Raw genomic sequence first — 25,304 nt, forward strand, 5'->3', positions numbered from 1 at the left:
AATCAAGATCACAAGGGCTGTTAGTACCGCTTTTTTAAAGGCCTTTGTAAGATCACACTTGGAAGACGGCATCCAGTTTCGGCTGCCACAATATAAAAAAGATGTCAAGCCTCAAGAAAGACTCCAGAGAAGAACATCAAAGAGGCTAAAACATATGAAGAACGGTTGCAGGAATTGAGTATGACTGGTCTAGTGAATATAAGGACCAGGGATGACCCGATAACTGGTTCCAATATTTGATGGGCTGCCACAAGGAAGAGGGGGGTCCACCTCTTCTCCAAAGCGCCAGAAGGCAGGACAAGAAGCAACGGATGGAAACTCATCAAGGAGAGAAGCAACCTGGAACTAAGGAGGAATTGCCTGACAATGAGAACAATTAACCAGTGGAACAACCTGCCTCCAGAAGTTGTGGGTGCTCCATCACTGGAGGTTTTCAAGAAGTGATTGGACAATGATTTGTCTGAAATGGTGTAGTAGGATCTCCTGCTTGAGCAGGGAGTAATAATAATAATAAAGTTGGAAGGGACTGTGGAGATCATCTGGTCCAACCCTCTGCTCAGGTAGGAAACCCTACACCATTTCAGACCAAAGGCTGTCCAGTCTCTTCTTAAAAACTTCCAGTGTTGGAGCATTCACAGCTTCTGGAGGTAGGTAGTTCCACTGGTTCTAACTGTCAGGAAGTTTCTCCTTAGTTCTAGGTTGCTTCTCTCTTTGGTTAGTTTCCCTCCGTTGCTTCTTGTCCTGACTTCAGTAGTTGGACTAGATGACCTCCAAGGTCCCTTCCAACTCTTGTTATTCTGTTCTGATTTCAGTAAGGCTTACAGGACAGTAACTGTTTTCCCTTCTGAAAACTGACTTAGGAATCCTTCTGTGAAATATGTCAATGGATTCAAACTCTGCAGTGCCCTGACTCCCTGGAAAATGATAAATAAATACATTTGGGTGGAACTCTTCCCCTCTCTGCCAAAGAAAACGAATGATTTAATTTGCGATGAAAGTTAAGAAAAATCATTTTTAACAATTACATTTTAATCTAGGCATCAAATACGAGGCTAGAATTTTGCATCTTTATAAAATAGGATTTTCCCATCAGAAACAGATAATAAAACAATCCATTCTCAAACCATATTTTTAACGGGAAGGATAAACATGCCCACTTTTCCTACGTCAGCCACTCACAAGAATTAGTTTGGATCAACGCTTGTTTTTTTGTTTTGTTTTTTATAGCAACTCATGATTTTGTAGCCAGCTCCTCCAATCCAGGCTCAGCAGAAGGGACCAGGGACAGCAATCCTGGTTTGCATGTCCAAGCCCCCCTCCCACCCACCCCCCAGACAAATCTGAGAAGAGAAAAGCAGGCTGAGATGAATGAAGATACTTCCAGAAGTACCAAAACAGATTCTGAGCCAAATCCTGCCTTTAAAATATACTTTTGTAAGGAAAGCTCTCCTGATTTTAGTCTTGATGGGAGCTAGACAGGAAAAGCAGCTAGTGAGGTTAAGTTCTACCTTTAGCATTTTCATCAGCCAGGCCCCCCCTGTCCCCCTCCCCTTTCTTTTTTCCTTTCCTTTTTTCAAAGCTAGCAAGACATTAAATCAGTGGTTCTCAACCTGTGGGTCGGGACCCCATTTGGGGTCGAACGACCATTTCACGGGGGTCGCCAAACAAGGCTGTCCGCCATTTTTTTCCCTTTTCCCTAGCTGTCCTACTCCCTCTTATTGGTGGCCACACCCACTTGGGGGTCACCACAACATGGGGAACTGTATTATGGGGTCACAGCATTAGAAAGGTTGAGAACCACTGCATTAAATCCACAGGTACCAAGAAAAATGAAACCAATCTCGGGAAAAAAAAAATCCGAATGTAATTTGTTCCCTACAAGCAAATAGAGCAACGCATCAAGATTATTTATTAAAATGTTATGTTAAGCAGACTTGTAAAACCTGATTGAGGAGGCAATATTCAATTGTTACATATTTTTTTAAAAACACAGAATGGGCTACCAGATATGCATTAAACATGTATCGGAATGCTCCTGATAAACAGATGTTTTTCTCGGTACCGTCTTCCTTTAACTGGGATACAGGCTCCAATCGTGCAAAAAAATGATTTTTAAGCGCATTAGCATTAATTGAGATGCTACTGCATTATGTTAAGATTTAAAATAATTTCTTTGGAGGAAAGAAAATCCATCCAATTCACTAAGCCAAGGACATAAAATTGTAACATTGGAAGCAAAGCAAGCCCTTTGCTCAATGTCCACTTTCAACTAAAACTTATTTAATTACTTTGGAGTTAACAAAGATACCAAAACAATATATTAATTAAAGCTGCAAAATATTCAAGAGCCAAGAGAATTAAGGTATGTGCTAAATTTAATATACGTTTTAATACATTTTATTCAATTTTGGCTTCTTTTTTTTGGGTGAAGAAGGCTAATTATTATGGGTTCCCCCCCTTCCCCGTGTCTTTCAATCCATGTTGATTCCTCGCAAATGCCTGGCGAAGCCTTGGCAGTTTTCTTGAAGATTTTTGGAAGTGGTTTGCCATAGCCACCTTCCTAGGGCTGAGAGTGAGTAACAACAACAACAACAACAATAATAAAGTTGGAAGGGACCTTGGAGGTCATCTAGTCCAACCCCCTGCTCAGGCAGGAAACCCTACACCATTCTGGACAAATGGCTGTCCAGTCTCTTCTTAAAAACTTCCAGTGTTGGAGCATTCACCGCTTCTGGAGGCAGGTTGTTCCACCAGTTAATTGTTCTAACTGTCAGGAAGTTTCTCCTTAGTTCTAGGTTGCTTCTCTCCTTGATGAATTTCCATCCATTGCATCTTGTCCTGCCTTCAGGTGCTTTGGAGAATAGCTTGACTCCCTCTTCGTTGGGGCAGCCCCTGAGATACTGGAAGACTGCTATCCTGTCCCCCCTCATCCTTCTCTTCATTAAACTAGACATCCCCAATTCTAGCAACCGTTCCTTATATGTTTTAGCCTCCAGTCCCCTGATCATCTTTGTTGCTCTTCTCTGTACTCTTTCTAGAGTCTCAACATCTTTTTTACATCGTGGTGACTAAAACTGGATGCCATATTCCAAGTGGGTCCTTACCAAGGCTTTGTAAAGTGGTATTAACGCTTCACGTGATCTTGATTCTATCCCTCTGTCAGTGGCTGACCCAAAGGTGGGTCTAAAACTCACAGCCTACCTGTGTCTAGCCTGGTGCCGTCATCACAACACAAATCGGCTCTTAATGCTACATTGGAAACCAGACCTGTCCTTTTGCTACTTAAGGACAGAGGCTTGTTTTCAGGGCATGCTAGAGGCGTCACTGTTTTATCATATTGTTATCAATTGTGTTCTTCCTTCCACTGACAATCCTACTGCAGCGGGAACCATTTGCAAATGCTCAGGATAGGAAAACTAGAATAAAATGTTTGCTAAAAATACCATAGTTCTCATTTTGCCATTTGCAAGGTTTTTTTTTAAAAAAAATATCTTTTAGGGAGTTTCAGACATGATGTCACCAGTCAAACTTCCTATATTTTGGTGATGGTGGTTGCTAGGTTGTCACACTCTTTAATAGACTTGGGCAAACTGAGGGGATGTATTTTGACTTCTTCCTTAAAAGATTATGTTCGATACTCACGTAATCTGGAAGTGGAGACTCAGGAGCAGACGGGGAACTTCTCAAAGACTGCGTGGCCTGTTCCAAAACTTTGTTGTGCTTTTTGGACAACAAGGAAAACAAGCTGGAGGGGAAGGGAAGGAAAAAAAAAAGTATATTGTTTTCATAGGAATCAACGGAAGGTGTTCTGTTTTTATGGAACAATTTAGCGCAGTGTTTCTCTAGCTTGGCAACTTGAAGATGTGTGCCCTAGGGAATTCTGGGAGTTGAAGTCCATATATGTTCCAAGCTGCCAGGCTTAAGAAACACCAGTGCAGACTTTACCTTGTAGAGGTAACTTTTTTTAAAAAAAAAAAAAGAGTTTATAAAGTGTTTTCTCAGAAATTGAATTCTACAAAGGACATATTTAGTTTGAAAGCAGAACATTTCCAAGGTAGATGACAAAACAAACATTGTGTTTGGACTGCAAGGAGACCCTGCAGATATAAGTTAATCCAGAACCACAATTCAAGGTAAAGAACTTGGATATTTCCTTTTTTTTTTCATGAAATTTCCCTTCATCCCTGCTATCAAGTTGAGCATTTATTCTGACTTTTTTTTTTTTTTTTGCCACAATCTTAGGATGCTTGATGGCTTAAACAGGGCTTCTCAACCTTGGCAATTTTAAGACTTGTGGATTTCAACTCCCAGAATTCCTCAGCCAGCTTTGCTGGCTCAGGAATTCTGGGAGTTGAAGTCCACAAGTCTTAAAGTTGCCAAGGTTGAGAACCCCTGGCTTAAAAGTATATCCACCTACCACGAATTAAAAAAAAAATGAACCAAGGGTTAATGTTAATATTTCTAATTCAAAAGCCAGCCCTACGTTTTTTCTGCTGAACCTCTCCAAAATGTCCTTGTGGAAAAATGAAAAATCCACTACGGTTTCCTTTAGTTACCCCAACATTTTAGTTGTCAAAAATGCCTTCGGTTTTCCATCCACCTGCAGCCTTCCAAAAGATGAGCTTTGCAGACCTTCAAAAGCGTCAGGGGGGCAAAGAAATAGGATTGGAAACCCCAGAACCCCAGACTTAAAATCACAGCTGAGACCAAAATTACCACTGCTAAATGAGGCGGTTTGTTAAGTGAGTTTTGCCCCAATTCACAAACTTTCCCTGCGCAGTGATTAAGCGAATGGCTCCCGTCGCTAAGTGGATCGTGCAGTCATTAAGCAAATCTGGCTTCCCCCACATTGACTTTGTTTGTCAGAATCCTGCTGGGAAGGTTACAAATGCAGATCACACGGGACCGTGCAAGGTAGGCAACCTGGGCTCTTTTATGACTTGTGGACTTCAACTCCCAGAATTCCTGAGCCAGCCTGGCTCAGCTAGGAAACCTCTCCCTTTCCCCTCAGCACGGCTGGCTCAGGAATTCTGGGAGTTGAAGTCCACGAGTAATGAGGGGGCCATAGTTTCCCTATGCTGGCTCAGGAACTCTGGGAGTTGAAGTCCACAAGTCATAAAAGAGCCAAGGTTGCCTACCCCTGAACTATCATAACGAATGCTTGCCACTGGCCAAGGGTCTGAACTTTGATCATGGGGAGAGGGGGATGCTGGAACAGTTGTGTGAAAACGGCCCTACATTGTTTTTTTCAATGACGCTGGAACTTTGAACAGTCACTAAATGAATGGTTGTACGCCCAGGACTGCCTGTATATATAACTTTATTCAAATTCCACACTGCAGGGTAGACAAGGACTGTGGGAACAGGTGTAGAGGTTCAAAAGTATCTAGGGCAGCAATGCATCTGCAGGGATTAGGGATCCTGACCCCGGATCTGACCTAGCTCTCGTTTTATCAACTTTGGTGCTCTTGAACGTTGGAAAAAGATGGACAGGAGCTTCCATGCTTCAGGAAGTCAGTAGTGTTTTCACTGCTCTCCCCAAATTTGGTAAATGCAACCGATTTCTTGTCTATGGAGATTCTCAGTCATCCAGGTCAATGGCTGTGCCAAAGATGCTTTTTCAAGAGGCAGATGGACTTTCGTGTTTTTCCATGAAGAGGTTTCGCTTCTCGTCCAAGAATGGAATGGAATGGAATGGAATAGAATAGAATAGAGAATAGAATGGAATGGAATGGAATAGAATAGAATATAGAATGAGAATAGAATAGAATTAGATAATAGAATAGAATAGAATAGAATTAGATAATAGAATAGAATTAGATAATAGAACAGAATTAAAACAGGAATAGAATAGAATAGAATGAGAATAGAATTAGATAATAGAATAGAATAGAATTAGATAATAGAACAGAATTAAAACAGGAATAGAATAGAATAGAAGCTGGAAGGGACCTTGGAGGTCTTCTAGTCCAGCCCCGTTTAAGCAGGAGTCCTATACCATTTCAGACAAGTGATTGTCTAGCCTCTTCTTAAAAACCTCCAGCAATGGAATGCCCACGATTTCTGGTGGCCAGCTGTTCCACTGGTTAATTGTCCTCCTTGTCAAGAAGTTTCTCCATAATTCCAGGTTGCTTCTCTCTTTGGTCAGTTTCCAACCGTTGTTTCTCGTCCTGCCCTCTGGTGCTTTGGAGAATAACGTGACCCCCTCCTCTTCTTTGTGGCAGCCCCTCAAATACTGGAACACTGCTACCATGTCTCCCGTTTTTTTTCTTCTTCTGACTCAAGAACCAAGAAGCTTCTCCAGATCAGTCAGAACTGACAAAGCTTCTTGGATGAGAAGCGAAACGCCTTCAAGGAAAAACAAAATAAGTCCAGTTGTCTTTGGACAAAGCCCCCTTTGGGACTACTGGCTTCTCATTGCTTTCTGGACGCCCCCCCCCGAGTCTCACTGTCTCTTCCAAAAGCCATCAAGAAAACCGTAGCAAAGTATTGTGTATGTGTCAGTGTAACGTGGGTTTGAGAATTAATTTCAGGAAGCAAAACACAGCTTTCCAGGAGGAAGGTGGTGGAAGGTGGAGCACCCGTGAAATATTTAACTTATTATTTCTATCTCTATTTTAGGCATGTATTGATTTGAATACTATCTTCATTAGGCGTCTGTCCAAGAAAAAGAACACCTAACAGCTTATTCAAACTCTACCGCCAATACAGACAGTCCTCAACTTACAATTCATTTAGTGACCGTTCAGAGTTACGACGACGTTGAAAAAAGTGACTTATGGCCGGTTTTCACACTTACGGCCTTCGCGCCACCCCTAGGGTCGCCTGATCAAAATTCGGGTGCTTGGCAACTGACTCATCTTTATGACGGTCGCAGTGTGTCCTGGGATCACGTGATCCCCTTTTCCGACTTTCTCACAAGCTGAGTCCATGGGGAAGCCAGATTGGTTTAATGACCGTCTTACTGTTATCAACTGCCGTGATTCATTTAACAACGGTGGCAAGAAAGGCTGTAAAATGAGGCAAAATTCAGTTAACAACTGCCTTGCTTAGCAAGAGAAATATTGGGCTGGAGGGCTGCCTGTAAACATTATTTAGAGCAGGGGGTCTTCCAACTTGGCCCTTTGATGACTTGTGGACTTCAACTCCCAGAATTCCTCAGCCAGGCACGCGTGCCTGGCTGAAGAATTCTGGGAGTTGAAGTCCACAAGTCATCAAAGGGCCAAGTGTTGAAGACCCCTGGTCTGGATCCAAGCCCGCAGTTTCATCAAAATGGCCGACTGAGGAATCCTGGGAGTTGAAGTCCACAAGTCATCAAAGGGCCAAGTTGGAAGACCCCTGATTTAGAAGATACAAGCTATTTATCTGTTACCCAGGCTGATCAAAGCAAGTTTAGCTTTCCAAGCAATTCACTTCGCAGGATAATGACGTTTGACGGTGTTTGCAGTTAGCAGGAAAACAGAGGCTCTGTTTCCCTTCCCTTCAAAAAACAACTCACAAGAAATTCTTTTTCTCCTAGCTACAGATGTCATGCCATTAAATAAAGTGGTTCACCAAAGTTAATCATTAAGCCCAAAATACAGATTTCAGATAAAGACTTGGGACTGCTGCTGAAATGGTCTCTCAAACCTCTCTCGATTAAAAAATAAATAAATAAATTCAGAAACAGCACCGATTCATAAAATTAGTGACCACTATTATCTACATACTATGTTTAGTGTATGGAAAATAAAAGAAGGTTAAGCTCTTCGTTTATAATTTAATAGGTAAACAAGGAAAGTCAATGTTCTTGCGTTCAAAAAGGAGGTGATTTGGGAAGATTATGGAATGGAGTGTAACAAAAATCAATGCAAAAGTACATTGAAAATAACGTAATTATTACTACAAATGGGTTTATCCAGCAGACTAATATATTCAGCAGACTAACTAACTATCCAGACTAACTTTTTTTTTGGGGGGGGGATAACTTCCTTAACACATTGTGGGAATGCGGTAGACATAATTTAACTTGATTTCTTTGACAGATCTGTAAGGAACTCTCATGTCGTACTAATTAAACTCTGATGACATGACAGCGAAGTGGCCACACAGATGGATTAGATCAGGGGTTCTCAACCTTGGCAACTTTAAGACTTGTGGACTTCAACTCCCAGAATTCCTCAGCCAGCAAAGCTGGCTGAGGAATTCTGGGAGTTGAAGTCCACAAGTCTTAAAGTTGCCAAGGTTGAGAACCCCTGGATGGGATAGATGTGGGAGCCAGTTTGATGCAGAGGTCAGAGTGCTGGCCTAGAAAGCAGGAGACACAGTCCCAGGGCTCCCTTAGGCAGGCAAGCTGGCTGTGTGTGATTTTGGGCACAGCCCAAGCCCAAAGTTGCTATTGTGGGGAAAATAGGGAGGCTGGAATATTAAAAGTGATTACCGCCTTGAGTTATGTGTATATAAAAAAATGGATGTAATAATAATGGGGCAGCACCAGGCAATTACAGGCCAATTACACATGCTTACCAACAACTTTCCTTGCTCAATAGTAGAACTGTGAGGGATCCTGGAGTCCCAGTGGACAATCCCTTAAATAGGAGCCACCCGTGTGCTGCAGCTGCCAAAAAAGCCAATTCAATGCTGGGCTGCATTACCACAGGGACAGAATCAGGATCACGTGAAGGGTTAATACCGCTTTACAAGGCCTTGGTAAGGCCACACTTGGAATCCTGCATCCAGTTTTGGTCACCACGATGTAAAAAAGATGTTGAGACTCTAGAAAGAGTGCAGAGAAGAGCAACAAAGATGATTAGGGGACTGGAGGCTAAAACATATGAAGAATGGTTGCTGGACCTTGGAGGTCATCTAATCCAACCTCCTGCTCAGGCAGGAACCCCTGTACCATTTCGGACAAATGGCTGTCCAGTCTCTTCTTAAAAACTTCCAGTGTTGGAGCATTCTCCGCTTCTGGAGGCAGGTTGTTCCACTGGCTAATTGTTCTCACTGTCAGGAAGTTTCTCCTTAGTTCCAAGTTGCTTCTCTCCTTGATTAGTTTCCATCCGTTGCTTCTTGTGCTGCCTTCAGCGGCTTTGGAGAATAGCTTGACTCCCTCTTCTTTGGGGCAGCCCCTGAGATACTGGAAGGCTGCTATCATGTCCCCCCTCGTCCTTCTCTTCATTAAACTAGACAGACCCAATTCCAGCAGCCTTTCCTTATATGTTTTAGCCTCCAGTCCCCTAATCATCTTTGTTGCTCTTCTCTGCACTCTTTCTAGAGTCTCAACATCGTTTTTACATCTTGGTGACCAAAACGATCAGCTCCTAATTGATAAGATGAATTTAGAAAAACAGTGGAGAAGGAAGGAAGACCTGAGACTTGACAGTATCTCTTGGACTGATTAACACGAAGGCTACATAATCCCCTGCCTGGAATTGACAGGTGCCAGTCGACACATCAGGAGCTTTGGGCCCAGATCCAACCCCTGGGCCAAACCAGTCGTTGGGTAGGGAGGGAATGGTGGACTGGACCCAAGCGGAACTAAAACGTCCAATAGGAAAACGGGACACAAAACAATGAATCTGAGTTATGGCAGGCAGAGCCCAGCTAAATATTTTAAATAGTTCCTAACTATAAAAAAAGCATTTAGGCAGAGAAATCAATTAAGTGTACAGAGGATGAGATTTCCGCCAGCTGATGTCTGAGGCTGCAAGTCATCCGTCTGGGAAGCTTTAATTTGGATTCCAGCACGAGGAAGCTGAAGTGAATGGTCCAGATCAGAGGTAAGGAAAAGATGGCACCCTTTATGACTGGTGGACTTCAACTCCCAGAATTCCTGAGCCAGCAAAGCTGGCTCAGGAATTCTGGGAGTTGAAGTCCACCAGTCATAAAGGGCGCCATTGTTCCCCACCTCTGCTCTAGATTGTCAATTCCATCTTCTCTGTTTTTAAGCCATGTGAAACGGTGGACTTTGACCTGGGAGGGAACTGACCCTACATCGGAGGGCTGAGAGACGTTACGCAGAACTACTCGCCTGACTAAACTCAGAGAGTAAGGGCGAAGGAAGTGTAGGAGGACGCACAATTCGCTTCTTACATAAGAAGTTACAGCGGCACTGAAAAATACGACTCGGGACTGTTTTTCACACTTACGACCCATTGCAGCATCCCTGGGGTCACGTGATCCAAATTCGGACGCTCGGCAACTGACTCATAGTTACGACGGTTGCAGTGTCATGTGATCCCCTTTTGCGACTTCCTGACAAAGTCAATGGGGAAGCCAGGTTCAATTAACAACCGTGTGCGACTCGCTTAACAACTGCAGTGATTTACTTAGTAACTAATAATAATAATAAGGTGGAAGGGACCTTGGAGATCATCTAGGCCAACCCCCTGCTCAGGCAGGAAACCCTACGCCATTTCAGACAAATGGCTGTCCAGTCTCTTCTTAAAAACTTCCCGTGTTGGGGCATTCACCGCTTCTGGAGGCAGGTTGTGGCAAGGAAGGTCGTAAAATGAGACAAAACTCACTGAACAAATGTCTCACTTAGCAATGGAAATTTTGGGCTCAATTGTGGCCGTAAGTCGATCTCCATTCAAGACTCGTCACGTTAATTCTTTAAGTTCCTTTCTTTTTATCAAAACAAGGGAAAATGTTTCTTTGTAGCCCTGGCACTTCCAATTTCCTAACTACGTCTAGTACAGTGATGGCGAACCTTTTACAGACCGAGTGCCCAAACCGCAACCCAAAAGACACTTATTTATCGCAAAGTGCCAGGGCCGCATCAGCATTGTGGTGCCCTCATGGGGGGGCAGAGAGGTGCCTCTGATGCTGCCTCTGGCACGCAAAAACCGGGGGTGCAAAAATGGGCCACCGTACTGCAAAGTGCAAAAATGGCCACCACCACGCCGCGGAGTGCAGATATAAGGCGCTGCATCCCGCAAGAACGGAGCATGGCTAGTAAGTATCACGCAGGCACTAGCCCCGCCCCATTTGCAGCACGTGCATGCTTGCGGCCCCCTGCGCACATGCACGCATGTAAAATGCTTCCCCCTCCCTTTTCTTCCAGTCCCCCAATCGACAATGGTTGGTGACCTCTGCTCTACCACTTTTATTCAAACTTGCTAGTCGGCCGCTTCGCCTCCTTTGTGCTGGGCGGGGCTCCTGCTCCGGGCGGCGGTGGCGGCCTGATGGACTTGCTGCTGGTGGCGGAGGCACGCGTGTCCACAGAGAGGGCTCCGAGTGCCGCCTCTGGGTCGCGTGCCATAGGTTCGCCACCACTGGTCTAGGAGATTAAGCGGACAACATGGCCAAAACAAACTAAGGCACCTGCAACATTCTTCAATCAATTCTGGATATCTGCTGTTAAAGTGAGAGCTGGATCAGGTTAAGTCAGCAAAAAGTTAAGTTTTCAGGAGAAGTTGGCCAGATGGAGCAAGAGAGCCTTTGTCTATAAAAGTCCCCCCCCCTTCTTTATTATCTCTGAGTAAAGACAAGGATAGAGAAAGCTCCAACAGCATTCTTCAGAATGAAAAAGGTCTTCTGCAGTCACGACAGAAGCCTAAGACTGAAAATAAGGCTTGTCAGATGCTCTATTTTTCCTATCCTGCTCTATGGAGTAGAGAGTGGGTCTCTCTGACCGAAGGCCACCTGAAGTGACCAGAAGCATCTGAAATGGGGATCTACAGGCGGCTGTTACGTAGAAGCTGGGTTGACAAGATCAGAAATGAGGAGGTGATCAGGCGCCCGGGAAAGCCCAGGGAAATCATCAAAACAATTAAAAAACGAAAGTTAGAATATTTCGAACATGTGACGCGACACTCACGAGAAATACGGCATACTCCATTTAATCCTCCAGGGAAAGATGGAAGGCAAATGAGGTCCAGGCAGAAGAAAAATATTGTGGCTTCAAAATCTAAGGGAGTGGTTTGGACAAAACTCAGCAGTACTTTTTGGTGTGGCTGCCGATAAAAACAGGATCACTAACATGATCGCCAGTGTCCGATAATGGATAGGGCACAAGAAGAAGAAGAATTATCACGGACAAAAAGTCTGGGGCCCAAGGGACCCCCTAATTAGATTGACACTGTATTCCATTTATGTGGAAATCCATCTCATTTCCATACAAGAAACGTGATACGTTCTCTGAAAGCTGAAATAAAATGAGCCAAACATGACTTTAAAATGAAAACAGTCACTCTTTCGCAAAATTAAATCAATCCATCAAGAAGTCCGTCACATTTTTGCTGGTGCTGGTTGAAAAAGAACGTATATTCTGAATTCAACGGGAATCCAAGAAGGATTTAAGGGTCAGCATTTTTATATAATGACAAAAGAAAAATGGGTTCCAAATGTTGGATAAACATATTTATATCTTACAAAATGCAGCGAGCATTTTTAAAAAGCTATAGCTTTTTTTTTGGGAAAAACAAAGACTTTTATATACTTGGCAGGGGATACTCCAATTTTACAATTTCATGTCTGCATTTCACAACTTCACTTTATTATGCCAAATGAGTCTCAACAGCAAAGTCCTAACATCCAGCTAGGGGTCTTCCACCTTGGCCCTTTTATGACTTGTGGACTTCAACTCCCAGAATTCCTCAGCCAGGCACGTGCCTGGCTGAGGAATTCTGCGAGTTGAAGTCCAGAAGTCATAAAAGGGCCAGGCTGGAAGACCCCTGCACTAGAGACTAAGAGTATATGATCCCAGAATCTGACAGGGGAAGAAAAAGATTCATCTCTCACTTTTTAAGTTAACATCCCCTTTGCAGGGGTGATGGCAGAGGCAGAAGGAAGGGAAAATACGCTAATTTAAAAAGGTGGAAGAAATCCAGAAGCCTGCCTTGCATTCGGAGTGGCGGGAAACCAACGCAACAGATTGCAGGTAAACCTCCACTTACAATCGTAACTCAGCCTGAAATTTTGGTTGTGAGCCATAATTGTTGTAAAACGGGTCATATCACAGGGCGCGGCCCAATTTTACGTCCTTTTTTTTTTGCGGTGGTTGTTAAGCAAATCCTTTGTTCTGTAGGGGGCGTTTTTTTGCTGGAAACCAGAAGTAAACACCAATTGCTGTTAAAAGAAAAAGGTCATAAATTGTAGTTATGTGACTGCTGGACACTGCCAGTAGCTATGAATGCCCCAAATCCCCCCCCCCCCAAGATGCCAACTTCAAGTTTGGGTTGTAAATCCCTTTTTCCCTCCATCACAACCTTGAACGGTGGTAATCATAAACCATAAACAGTCGCTAAGTGACTAGTTGTAAATCAAGGACTATTTGTATACAGATATGGAAGTTTTAAAGAAGAAACTGGACAGCCATTTGTCCGAAATGGTATAGGGTTTCCTGCCTGAGCAGGGGGTTAGACTAGATGACCTCCAAGGTCCCTTCCAACTTTATTACTATTATTATATATACAGGCAGCCCTCGACTTTTGATCACACTTGAACCCCACATTTCCGTCGTTAAGTGAGACATTTGTTAAGTGAGTTTGCCCCATTTTACGACATTTCTTGCCTCAGTTGTTAAGTGAATCGCTGGAGTTAGTAAGTTAGCAAGACGATTGTTAAGTGAATCCGGCTCCCTCATTGACTTTGCTTGTCAGAAGATGGGAAAAGGGGGTCAGAGTTAACCCCGGGACACAGCCAAGGTCATAAATAGGAACTGGTAGCCCAGCCTCTGAATTTTGATCACATGATCATGGGGATGCTGCAAAGGTTGTAACTCTGAAGAATGGCCATTAAGTCGCTTTTTTCAACACCGGTGTGACTTTGGTCACTAAGTCGAGGACTATCTATGTCTAGGAAAGGAAACTTTGTTTAAAGACAGGAACACGTTAAAATGCAGCAGGATTCTCCCTTCCTTGTTTAACATGCCAAAAGTCCAGTACAATATTATCCAGAAGATTTAATGAAGAGAAGGACAGGGGGGACAGGATAGCCATGTTCCAGTATCTCAGGGGCTGCCCCAAAGAAGAGGGAGTCAAGCCATTCTCCAAAGCCCCCGAAGGCAGGACAAGAAAAAGCAACGGATGGAAACTCATCAAGGAGAGAAGCCACCTAGAACTAAGGAGAAACTTCCTGACGGTTAGAACAATTAACCAGTGGAACAACCTGCCTCTAGAAGGGGTGAAGGCTCCAACACTGGAGGTTTTTAAGAAGAGACTGGACAGCCATTTGTCCGAAATGGTATAGGGTTTCCTGCCTGAGCAGGGGGTTGGACTAGGTGACCTCCAAAGTCCCTTCCAACTTTATTATTATTATTAATCATCAAGTGACTATGAGTTCTAGTCCCACCTTAGAAAAGATAGGACAATCATTTGTCTGAAATGGTATAGGATTTCCTGTCTGAGCAGGGGGTTGGACTAGATCAGGGGTGGGCAACCTTGGCTCTTTTATGACTCGCGGACTTCAACTCCCAGAATTCTTGAGCCAGTACAGCTGGCTCAGGAATTCTGGGAGTTGAAGTCCACGAGTCATAAAAGAGCCAAGGTTGCCCACCCCTGGATTAAATGACCACCAAGGTCCTTTCCAACTTTATTATCATTATTAATCACCAAGTGACTATGAGTTCTAGATCTGCCTTAGAAGAGATTGGACAATCCTTTGTCTGAAATGGTACAGGGTTTCCTGCCTGAGCAGGGGGTTGGACTAGATGACCTCCAAGGTCCCTTCCAACTTCTTCTTCTTCTTCTTCTTCTTCTTCTTCTTCTTCTTCTTCTTCTTCTTCTTCTTCTTCTTCTTCTTCTTCTTCTTCTTCTTCTTCTTCTTCTTCTTCTTCTTCTTCTTCTTCTTCTTCTTCTTCTTCTCTTCTCCTCCTCCTCCTCCTCATTATATTATTATCAATCATTGCACAGTCAGCCAGATGTTCAGACTGGATTTGGCATTTTGTCTACCTATCGAGTCCTTACCAAGGACCTGGGATAGGCAGATGTGGATGTTTGATGGTATACAGGTATCGTCGCAGGATGGAAGCAGTTCCTATTATTATCGATCATCGCACAGTCAGCCAGATGTTCAGACTGGATTTGGCATTTTCTCTACCTATCGAGTCCTTACCCAGGACCTGGGATAGGCAGATGTGGATGTTTGATGGTATTACAGATATCGTCGCAGGATGGAAGCAGTTCCTAATAAGGCTGCCTTTTGCAATTGACTAATAGCGAATTTGTCAATGCCAATGGTGTTCAAGTGGTGCTCCAGTTGTTTTGGGATTGCACCCAAGGAGCCTATGACTATTGGTACTACCCTTGCTTGCTTTTGCCACAGTCTTTCTATTTCTATTTGTAGGTCTTTGTATTTTGTTATCTTCTCCAGTTCTTTCTCTTCTATTCTGCTATCTCCAGGCACTGCCACGTCCACTATCCAGACTTTTTTGTCTTTCTTATCGACAATTGTTAAGTCTGGGGTGTTATGTTGCAGGTGCTTGTCTGTTTGAATTCTGAAGTCCCAGAGCAGTTTAATTTTATCATTTTCTATGACTTTCTCTATTTTATGATCCCACCAGTTTTTGCTTACAGGCAAATGATATTTTTTGCAGATCTTCCAATGCACCATTGTTGCTACTTTGTCATGCCGCTGCTTGTAATCAGTCTGTGCAATCTTCTTGCAACAGCTTACCAAGTGGTCCACTGTTTCTTCAGCTTCTTTGCATAGGCGGCACTTACTGTCTGTTGCTGTCTTCTCAATTTTGACTTTGTATGCATTTGTCCTTAAGGCTTGGTCTTGTGCAGCCAGAATTAGTCCCTCGGTCTCTTTCTTCAATTTTCCTGCTCTTAGCCATTGCCAGGTTTTATTATTATCTGCTTTCCCAGCTATTTTTTTCATGTATTGGCCATGTAGTGCTTTGTCTTCCCATGCCTCTATTCTGTTCTTCATTTGGTCTTTCTTGTAGGCCAGTTTGGTCTCTCCAGTAGTTAGTAAGCCTTCCTGATATACTAATTTCAGTGCATCTTCATCATTGTTCTTCAGATATTCTTCCAAAGCCATTTTTTCTTCTTCAACCATCTGATGTACTTGTAGCATTCCAAGTATAATAATAATAATAATAATTATTATTATTATTAATATGTCCAGTTGCCTTTTGAAACTCCTTTGGGATGTCCTGCTATAATTGGGCTGCTCTTCGCTTCCTTCTCCTCCTGCTATTTACCCAAAGCCTCCAGGACAGGGAGGGCTTTTAATCTAGTGTTCGAAAGGGAAGGCTGGCCCAGACTTATTACATCTTCCCTGATCAAAAGGCTTAGAATTGGGAACACTGGAAGCAGAGAGGTGGCTGAAGCACTGCACTCCAGGCCCATTTGGATTAAAAAAAAAAAATCCTTTTAGAAAAAATGAAGCAATGAATATACAGGGTTTTTTTTTTTTTTTAATGTAATCTCATACCTTGCCTCTGGCACAATTTTGTCTGAATCACTCAGAAAAATTTGACAGAATGAGTCTGCTGCATATTAGAAAGCTGCATTATTAAAGTCATTTGATGGGATCGCTCTCGTTCTGTAATGCCTGCAGGATGCCATGAAAGCAAATTTCACTATTAGTCCCAGGCAAATATTTCAGTAGAATCTGAAGACATCCCCCCCCCCCTTGAGAAAAGTTAATTCAAAGATCTATTTTTACAAATATACGCAATACAGGGGTTTAGGGTACATAAGAGTGGCTGCAGATGTTTTGTTTGGATCCCATTTTTTCATAATTACAGAGGTCATGCTTTCTCTCTGTATTAATAATATATCCCTGATAAAATCTTGGGCAAAACACATTTTAATATTCCAGGGTTAGTGTAATTACCCACCAAAAAGCATTTAAATTACTGTCCCGGTCCATAGCAATAATTAAAATAATCCTAAATTGGAATTCAATTAGATCTAGTTTCAACCTGTCTAAATCTAGACCCAATGCCCTGTAATAAACGAGGAATACAATTATGAGAGAAATGCTCAAATTCATTTATGTGTTAGGTATGTGTTTCTGTTTTAACATCCGCATAACATCCGTATAATCCAGTGATGTTGAATCTTTACGGCTCGGTGTGTCAAACATTTGGAAAATGCCTGACTTTCATTTCCTGATGTGCCACCCCAAGGAAACAGATTTTCATCTCCATCTCCTTGCCCACCTCCAATCTAGGCCTGGGGCCCCCAAACTCCGGTCCGTGGATCGGTACTGGGCTGCAGCATTCCAGCAACCGGTCCACACACACAGACAAGCAAAGCCCCATCTGCGGGACGCAGGCAGCACACAAAACCACACACCCTCCAGTCCGTGAAAAACCTCTCTCCACGGAACCGGTGATCCCTGGTGCCCCAAAGGTTGGGGGCCGCTGATCTAGCCCCCCCCCTAACAGTGGCCCTTGGCAGCCAAGCTAAGCCTGGCCCTGAAGGGGAGGCGTGCCCCGTCCTTGTGCAATATCTGGCGGGTCTGCAAAAACTGCACCGCCCTCCTGCATGACTTCTGGAGGCTGCGCAAAAGCACGGCTGGCTGGGGAATTCTGGGAATTGAAGTCCACATATCTTAAAGTGGGCAAGGTTGAAAAATATTACTCTAGTGCAGGGGTAGGCAACCTGGGTTCTTTTATGACTGGTGGACTTCAACTCCCAGAATTCCTGAGCCAGCCATGCTGAGGGGAAAGGGAGAGGTTTCCAAGCTGAGCCATGCTGGCTCAGGAATTCTGGGAGTTGAAGTCCACGAGTCATGAGGAGGCCATAGTTCCCCCATGCTAGCTGAGGAATTCTGGGAGTTGAAGTCCACCAGTCATGCCATAAAGAAGAGGGAATTAAGCTATTTTCCAAAGCACCTGAAGGCAGGACAAGAAGCAACGGGTGGAAACTAATCAAGGAGAGAAGCAACCTAGAACTAAGGAGAAACTTCCTGACAGTGAGAACAATTAATCAGTGGAACAGCTTGCCTCCAGAAGCAGTAAATGCTCCAACACTGGACGTTTTTAAGAAGAGACTGGACAGCCATGTGTCCGAAATGGTGTAGGGTTTCCTGCCCGAGCAGGGGGTTGGACTAGATGACCTCCAAGGTCCCTTCCAACTTTACTATTATTATTATTATTATTATTATTATTATTATTATTATTATTATTATTATTATTATTATTATTACTATTATTATTATTAAGGGGCCACAGTTCCTCCATGCTGGCTCAGGAATTCTGGGAGTTGAAGTCCACCAGTCATGAAGGGGCCAAAGTTTCCCCATGCTGGCTGAGGAATTCTGGGAGTTGAAGTCCACCAGTCCTAAAAGAGCCAAGGTTGCCAACCCCTGCTCTAGTGGTTCCCACTTTGTCCTTGAAGTGAGGCATTCAAATAAGTGAAGCAAAGAGCAAAGGGGAAATGATACTCTGAAGGAGAACTATGTCCCCCCCATTTTAATAGCCCCATCCCCCAAACCGTATGACTGATGGATGTGGAGGAAGCCACCGATTTCTCAGTCCTGTCCCACTTGCCAAGAGGCTCCTTCCTTTGGTGTTCTGTCACAGGAAATGTGGGTTTGGAAGTGCGAAGTGCCAAAATACTTTTGTCCTTCTACCCAGAGTTTTAATGTCTAAAACTGCAGTGATGCATACCACTGTTATTATTTTGCTACTGACACACTCAGGCCCTTGAAATGCAGAAGCCCACGGCTCCTGCAATGCTTCCTATCTGGGCTGCTCGGCTTTCTTGATGTTACTAGAAATGCAAATATTTCCGACTCTTCCGAAGGCTGTTTGAAGGAGGAATCATGGCAATTGGACGGATTTTTTGAGTTCAAAATGTTCATCAAGGGCTGGTGAGGCAGGAGTTGGTGTATTCCAGGGGTAGGCCACCTTGGCTCTTTTAGGACTCGTGGACTTCAACTCCCAGAATTCCTGAGCCAGCCTGGCTCAGCTTGGAAACCTCTCCCTTTCCCCTCAGCATAGCTGGCTCAGGAATTCTGGGAGTTGAAGTCCACGAGTCCTAAAAGAGCCAAAGTTGCCTACCTCTGGCCTAGGCCTAGGCCGCTTTATGACTCATGGACTTCAACTCCCAGAATGCCTGAGCCAGCCTGGGGAAACTATGGCCCCCTCATGACTGGTGGACTTCAACTCCCAGAATTCCTCAGCCAGCCTGGGTCAGCTTGGAAACCTTTCCCTTCCCTCAGCATGGCTGGCTCAGGAATTCTGGGAGTTGAAGTCCACCAGTCATAAAAGAGCCGAGGTTGCCTGCCCCTGGTGTATTCCAAGCCTGGATGGGCAGCCAAATGTCTCTCAAACTAGCAACAAAAATTAGCCCAGTTGCAAGGATTCAAACTTCAGACAACTTCAGACAACCTTCAGACCTGGGTGACTGAGAATCTTCATCGACATTTCTAATCATTCCTCAGCTAAAACAGACTAAAAAATGCCCCCCCCCCAAAAAAACTGGGCTTGATTCCTGGCGATGAGTTTTCTTTAGCAAGAATGTAGAAGGGATTTATAATAATAATAATAGTAATAATAATAGTAATAAAAGTTGGAAGGGACCTTGGAGGTCATTTAGTCCAACCCCCTGCTCAGGCAGGAAACCCTAGACCATTTCGGACAAATGGCTGTCCAGTCTCTTCTTAAAGACTTCCAGTGTTGGAGCATTTACTGCTTCTGGAGGCAGGTAGTTCCACTGGTTAATTGTTTCTCCTTAGTTCCAGGTTGCTTCTCATCTTGGTCAGTTTCCACCCGTTGCTTCTTGTCCTGCCTTCAGGCGCTTTGGAGAATAGCTTGACTCCCTCTTCTTTGGGGCAGCCCCTGAGATACTCGAACACTGCTATCATGTTCTAATTGTTCTTGTTTCCAAAATGCTATTCTGACTGCTTGGTCCAGCCCATCACCCCAATTCTTCAGCCTTCTGAGATCACCCAAAGCTGACCAAGCACAGGTTCACACGTAGCAGGCGGCTACATTAACCAGATCCTCAAATCTGGTATTTCCACGGTCTCCCCCTTCCGTGCCAATAGGGAATTCTGGGAGCCAAAATCCAGCATGTTTGGATTTTGCACCAGTTATATAGAAAGGTAATACAGACATATGTGAGAAAATAATTTTCATTCCTCTTTCAGCAGGGTTTCCTGACCCACCCTAAGTTTAGATAAATTCAGTCAAAGATTTCATTTCTGCAGATGTTTGTTATTCCTGGTTTTAATCTGAACAGTTCGATAAACTCTCTTTTACTGCTATGTTTTCCTCTTGTAAAGACTTTTTTATTTTTTTTTAAAAGCCTTTCTTTATAGACAACGATTGTTTGTTCTTAAGCAAAGGAAACTATTTTAAATTGCATGCCATGTTTTTCTTTTTCTTCTTCCCTTAACAATCAAGCTGGTTTTATTTATGTTTACTGTGTGGTCTCTCTGCCTTATATGCTTGCATAGTCGGAATACTGTTATTCCCATTATGGATAATCTCCATATTCTGGTCACATTTTGTCATGCAATTTTTTCCCCTTTGCTGTCCCGAAATTTTTGGCAGCACTCATAAAACACTAAGGAATGTGCAAAGTGAGTTTAGCATGAATTTAAATATACTATTTTATTTGGAGAAGCTATACTGTGCTATGCTGTGTTCTTTGGTGGGGGGACTTTTAGCATGTATAACCTCAAGCTTTTCCACAAATTTGAAAAGTGACTCAATAACCTTTTTTTAAAAAAGATTTTCTTATCTTAATTTTGGGAAAAATCAATTAAACATATCCAGTGTCTCCCATTTGCACCTATTTGGTACTAATTCAATTGTTTCTTAGTGCACCTTGCTAAAACATGCTGCTTGGATATTGACCAAATCTGGACCACATTTTTTGGATCTGACTAAAAGATGTTGAGAGTTTGGAAAAAATTCAGAGAAGAGCAATTAAGATGATCAAAGGCCTGGAGGCTAAAACATAAGAAGAACGGCTGCGGGACTTGGGTTTGGCCAGTCTAAAGAAAAGAAGAAATAGGGGAGACAGGATAGCAGCGTTCCAGTATTTGAGGGGCTGCCACAAGAAAGAGGAGGGGGTCAAACTATTCTCCAAAGCACCAGAGGGCAGGACGAGAAACAATGGTTGGAAACTGATCAAAGAGAGAAGCAACCTGGAATTAAGGAGAAACTTCCTGACAGGGAGGATAATTGACCAGTGGAACAGCTGGCCACCAGAAATCATGGGTGCTCCGTCACTGGAAGTTTTTAAGAAGAGACTGGACAGTCACCTGTCTGAGATGGTATAGATTCTCCTGCTTAAGCGGGAGGCTGGATTAGAAGACCTCCAAGGTCCCTTCCAGTTCTATTCTATTCTATTCTATTCTATTCTATTCTATTCTATTCTATTCTATTCTATTCTATTCTATTCTATTCTATTCTATTCTTATTCTAATAGAACAATTCCATAAGACTAAGAGCAAGACCAACGAAACCATTGATGTGAGATTTGCCTAATATGTTTTCAGTTCCTTTTGACTTTATCTCTTGAAAGAAGCACAAGCACTCTACAGCTGAGGTCTCCAACCTGTTTGGCACCAGGGACTGGTTTTGCGGAAGATAATTTTTCCACGGAATAGGAGAGGGGAAAGGAGGAGCGTGCAATATATATATGCTGCACAGACACAGTTTCACTCATCCACCCTCACCTCCAGCTATGCAGCCCGGTTCCTAAGAGGCCATAGACAGTACCGGTGCACAGCCCGGGGATTGGGGACCCCTGCTCTAGGGGCTTCAAAAAATTAAAAAAAGAGTGTCCAATTGGGGTTGAAATATAGCCAATTAGCCTCCGCCAAGTCTTATATTCAAACCACTAGGTCAGGGGCAGGCAACCTTGGCTCTTTTATGACTGGTGGACTTCAACTCCCAGAATTCCTGAGCCAGCCCTGCTGAGGGGAGAGGGAGAGGCTTCCCAGCTGAGCCAGGCTGGCTCAGGAATTCTGGGAGTTGAAGTCCACCAGTCATAAAGGAGCCAAGGTTGCCTACTCCTGCACTAGTCAATCAAGTTGCAACCACGATTATAGTTTCAGTTGACTAAGAAAAGAACAAAAAATGCAGACAGGCCTTCTGTTTTGTTTCCCTACACTAGTCTCCTTTTGATGTTATACACATGCAGGGCTCCTACTAACCCTGCCTCATCTGAATGTTGCTCTTTGCTTATTTGGCATTCTTATCATCAAAATTTTACCCCCCCCCAAAATGGCTCAGAAAAATCAGGGTCCTAGCTAAGGGCCTCCGTGTGTCTGGTGACAGGAAGTGGGGGGGGGGTGAGTTCTTCTTACACACACATCTGAGTAGGGAAATATTTAATTATAGTGAGCCATGTGGAAATGGAAGACGTTATACTGTGGGTTTCTTTTCCCCTGCAGGTGGCAATCGGTCGGAGTGAAGAAGTACATGACACGACTGCTTTGGGGAAGGAAAGGAAGCTGCTATTATTAGCAACGATGCTTTCTGAGTAGATTGTAGGGGTGCAGTTCGGTCTAGTGGTTAAAGCACCAAGCTAAACTGGGAAATCATGAGTTCTAACCCTGCCTTATCTACAAAAGCGAGCTGGGTGACTTTGGGCCAGTCTCTCTCTCTCATCCCAATCCACTGTGCTTCTGGTGGAAAAAAACACTGGAGGAAGAAGGAGTATTACTGGGATCTTCAAACTGGGCTCTTTTATGACTTGTGGACTTCAACTCCCAGAATTCCTCAGCCAGGCATGTGTGCCTGGCTGAGGAATTCTGGGAGTTGAAGTCCACAATTCATAAAAGGGCCCAGTTTAAAGGCCCCTGGCCTAGATGAAGCGTGCCTGGCTGAGGAATTCTCAGAGTTGAAGTCCACCAGTCATAAAAGGGCCCAGTTTGAAGGCCCCTGGCCTAGATGAAGCGTGCCTGGCTGAGGAATTCTGGGAGCTGAAGTCCACAAGTCATAAAAGGGCCCAGTTTGAAGGCCCCTGGCCTAGATGAAGCGTGCCTGGCTGAGGAATTCTGGGAGTTGAAGTCCACCAGTCATAAAAGGGCCCAGTTTGAAGGCCCCTGGCCTAGATCAGGGGTTCTCAACTTTGGCAACTTTAAGACTTTATAAGCAACCCTGAGTTGCTTATAAAAATGGTAACAGTGGGATAGAAACAAATCCTGCCTTTCCAGGGGAGTGAAAATACAGACTTCCCAAATAATAATTAGTTCTCTACATGACTTGAAAATACAGAAGAGAATATCTGTGAAGTCCTTGGTGCTCTCTGAGCTTGGCTGTCCTCCTGCAGACATTTCATTACCCAAACTAGGCAACATCATCAATAACAACAGTTGGGTAATGAAATGTCTGCAAGAAAACAAGCAAGCGCAGAGGGTACCAAGGACCCATCTTGAGCCACAGGAAAGGTTCAATTCTATTCCCACCTATGCTAGTTAAATGACACAGCTGGTGTGGATGTGAAAATGAAGCTGAACTGGGAAAAGAGTGATATTTAATACAGGTCGTCCTCAAGTTACCGCAAAATTGAGCCCAAAACTGATGTTGCTAAGTGGGAAAACTGTTCAGTGAGTTTTGCCCTATTTTACGACCTTTTTTGCCACAGTTGGTGGCAAATTAGTTCTTAAATTAGTAACACAGAATGTAGTTTCACCTGATTGTCAGAACAATTAACCTGTGGAACCACCTGCCTCCAGAAGCGGTGAATGCTCCAACACTGGAAGTTTTTAAGAAGAGACTGGACAGCCATTGGTCTGAAATGGTATATTATTTCCTGCTGAGCGGGGGGTTGGACTAGATGACCTCCAAGGTCCCTTCCAACTTTATTACTACTACTACTACTACTACTACTACCATCACCACTGACTTTGCTTGTCAGAAGGTCGCAAAAGGGGAAGCACATGACTCCAGGGCATTGCAACTGTCATAAATGTGAGTCAGTGGTCAACCATCCGAATGTAAGCCAGGTGACCACGGGGGTGCTGCAACGGTTGTAAGTCATGTGACTAAATGAACTTGTTGTAAGTCCAGGACTACCTTTGTACTTACAAAGGAAATTAAACACTCCATTTCTGGGAAGAAAGAAGGTCCTGCCCACCTCTACTTTACTCAGTGTGAAAAACCACAACCGGCTTGCTTTTTTGTACGGTGTGTGGATGCTACGTGACACCAGCGGCTGCTTTGTTAGTAAAAGTTACTGGCCATCTAAAATCTGACAGCCTCCCCCCCACACACACTTTCCGCGCCTCCCACTTGCCCCCTTCGCTCATGCACAGGCCGGTCACGCGTGGCATGCAGCATGCGGTAAGTGGAGAGCGGAGGTTCACAACCTGGAAGCATAGGATCTGAGCATGTGAGAGCAAGTTAAAGTCAAGAGTTCCTCTCCGTGGTCCCCGAGGGCTGAGAAGCAACGCTCCAGCGCAGAGCAGTGGGACTGGCGGGGGAAATACAATCTGTCCAAGACACAGACGTATCTCCGCAAATGGCGGCAGGTGTAGCTGCAAGACAAGGGCAGAGGGGGGGAAAGAAAGAAAGAAAGAAACGGGAAAAAGGAACAAAGAAAAGAGGAGTTTTCCTTTAAGAGAGCTGCACCCAAACACCGTGGAAATAAAGTTCAGTGGCAGATGTCAAAGAGCAAAGCAATACTTCTTTTTAAAAAAATAAAATGAAAATGAAAATAAAAAAATGGCAAAGGCAGAAAAGGGTGGATTAATCAGCCATTTGTCTGAAATGGTATAGGCCAGGGATAGGCAACCTTGGCTCTTTCATATGACTCGTGGACTTCAACTCCCAGAATTCCTGAGGCAACGTGGCTCCTCTTGGAAACCTCTCCCTTTCCCCTCAGCATGGCTGGCTCAGGAATTCTGGGAGTTGAAGTCCATGAGTCATGAAAGAGCCAAGGTGGCCTACCCCTGCTCTAGACTCTAGGCCTAGGGTAGGAGTCTTCAAACTTGGCCCTTTTATGACTGGTGGACTCCAACTCCCAGAATTCCTCAGCCAGCATGACTCAGCTTGGAAACCTCTCCCTTTCCCCTCAGCATGGCTGGCTCAGGAATTCTGGGAGTTGAAGTCCACCAGTCATAAAAGAGCCAAGGCCGCCTGCCTCTGGGCATGGGTGACAGCCAGCAGGGCCTAGGTCAGAGATAGGTAACCTTGGCTCTTTTATGACTCATGGACTTCAACTCCCAGAATTCCTGAGCCAGTATGGGGGAACTATGGCCCCCTTCATGACTGGTGGACTTCAACTCCCAGAATTCCTGAGCCAGCCATGCTGAGGGGAAAGGGAGAAGTTTCCAAGCTGAGCCAGGCTGGCTCAGGAATTCTGGGAGTTGAAGTCTACGTGTCATAAAAGAGCCAAGGTGGCCTACCCCTGGTCTAGGGTTTCCTGCCCGAGCAGGGGGTTGGACTAGAAGACCTCCAA

At 44.1% G+C, this 25,304-nt stretch overlaps 1 protein-coding gene across 1 annotated transcript in view; it reads right to left on the minus strand.

Annotated features, from left to right (window-relative positions):
* Nucleotides 1-25,304, minus strand: part of LOC120302707 (dymeclin-like) — a gene marked incomplete at its 5' end in the record, with an annotated part of 140,258 nt that overhangs the window by 91,022 nt on the left and 23,932 nt on the right. Inside the window, 2 exons of the mRNA XM_039331532.1 lie at nucleotides 3,643-3,745; nucleotides 24,214-24,381. Of these exons, the coding sequence (XP_039187466.1) occupies nucleotides 3,643-3,745; nucleotides 24,214-24,381 (271 nt within the window). The remainder of the gene's footprint in view (nucleotides 1-3,642; nucleotides 3,746-24,213; nucleotides 24,382-25,304) is intronic.

The sequence above is a fragment of the Crotalus tigris genome, unplaced genomic scaffold (assembly GCF_016545835.1).
Source record: "Crotalus tigris isolate CLP2741 ecotype Arizona unplaced genomic scaffold, ASM1654583v1 scf7180000024437.13266115, whole genome shotgun sequence".
Classification (NCBI taxonomy): domain Eukaryota; kingdom Metazoa; phylum Chordata; class Lepidosauria; order Squamata; family Viperidae; genus Crotalus; species Crotalus tigris.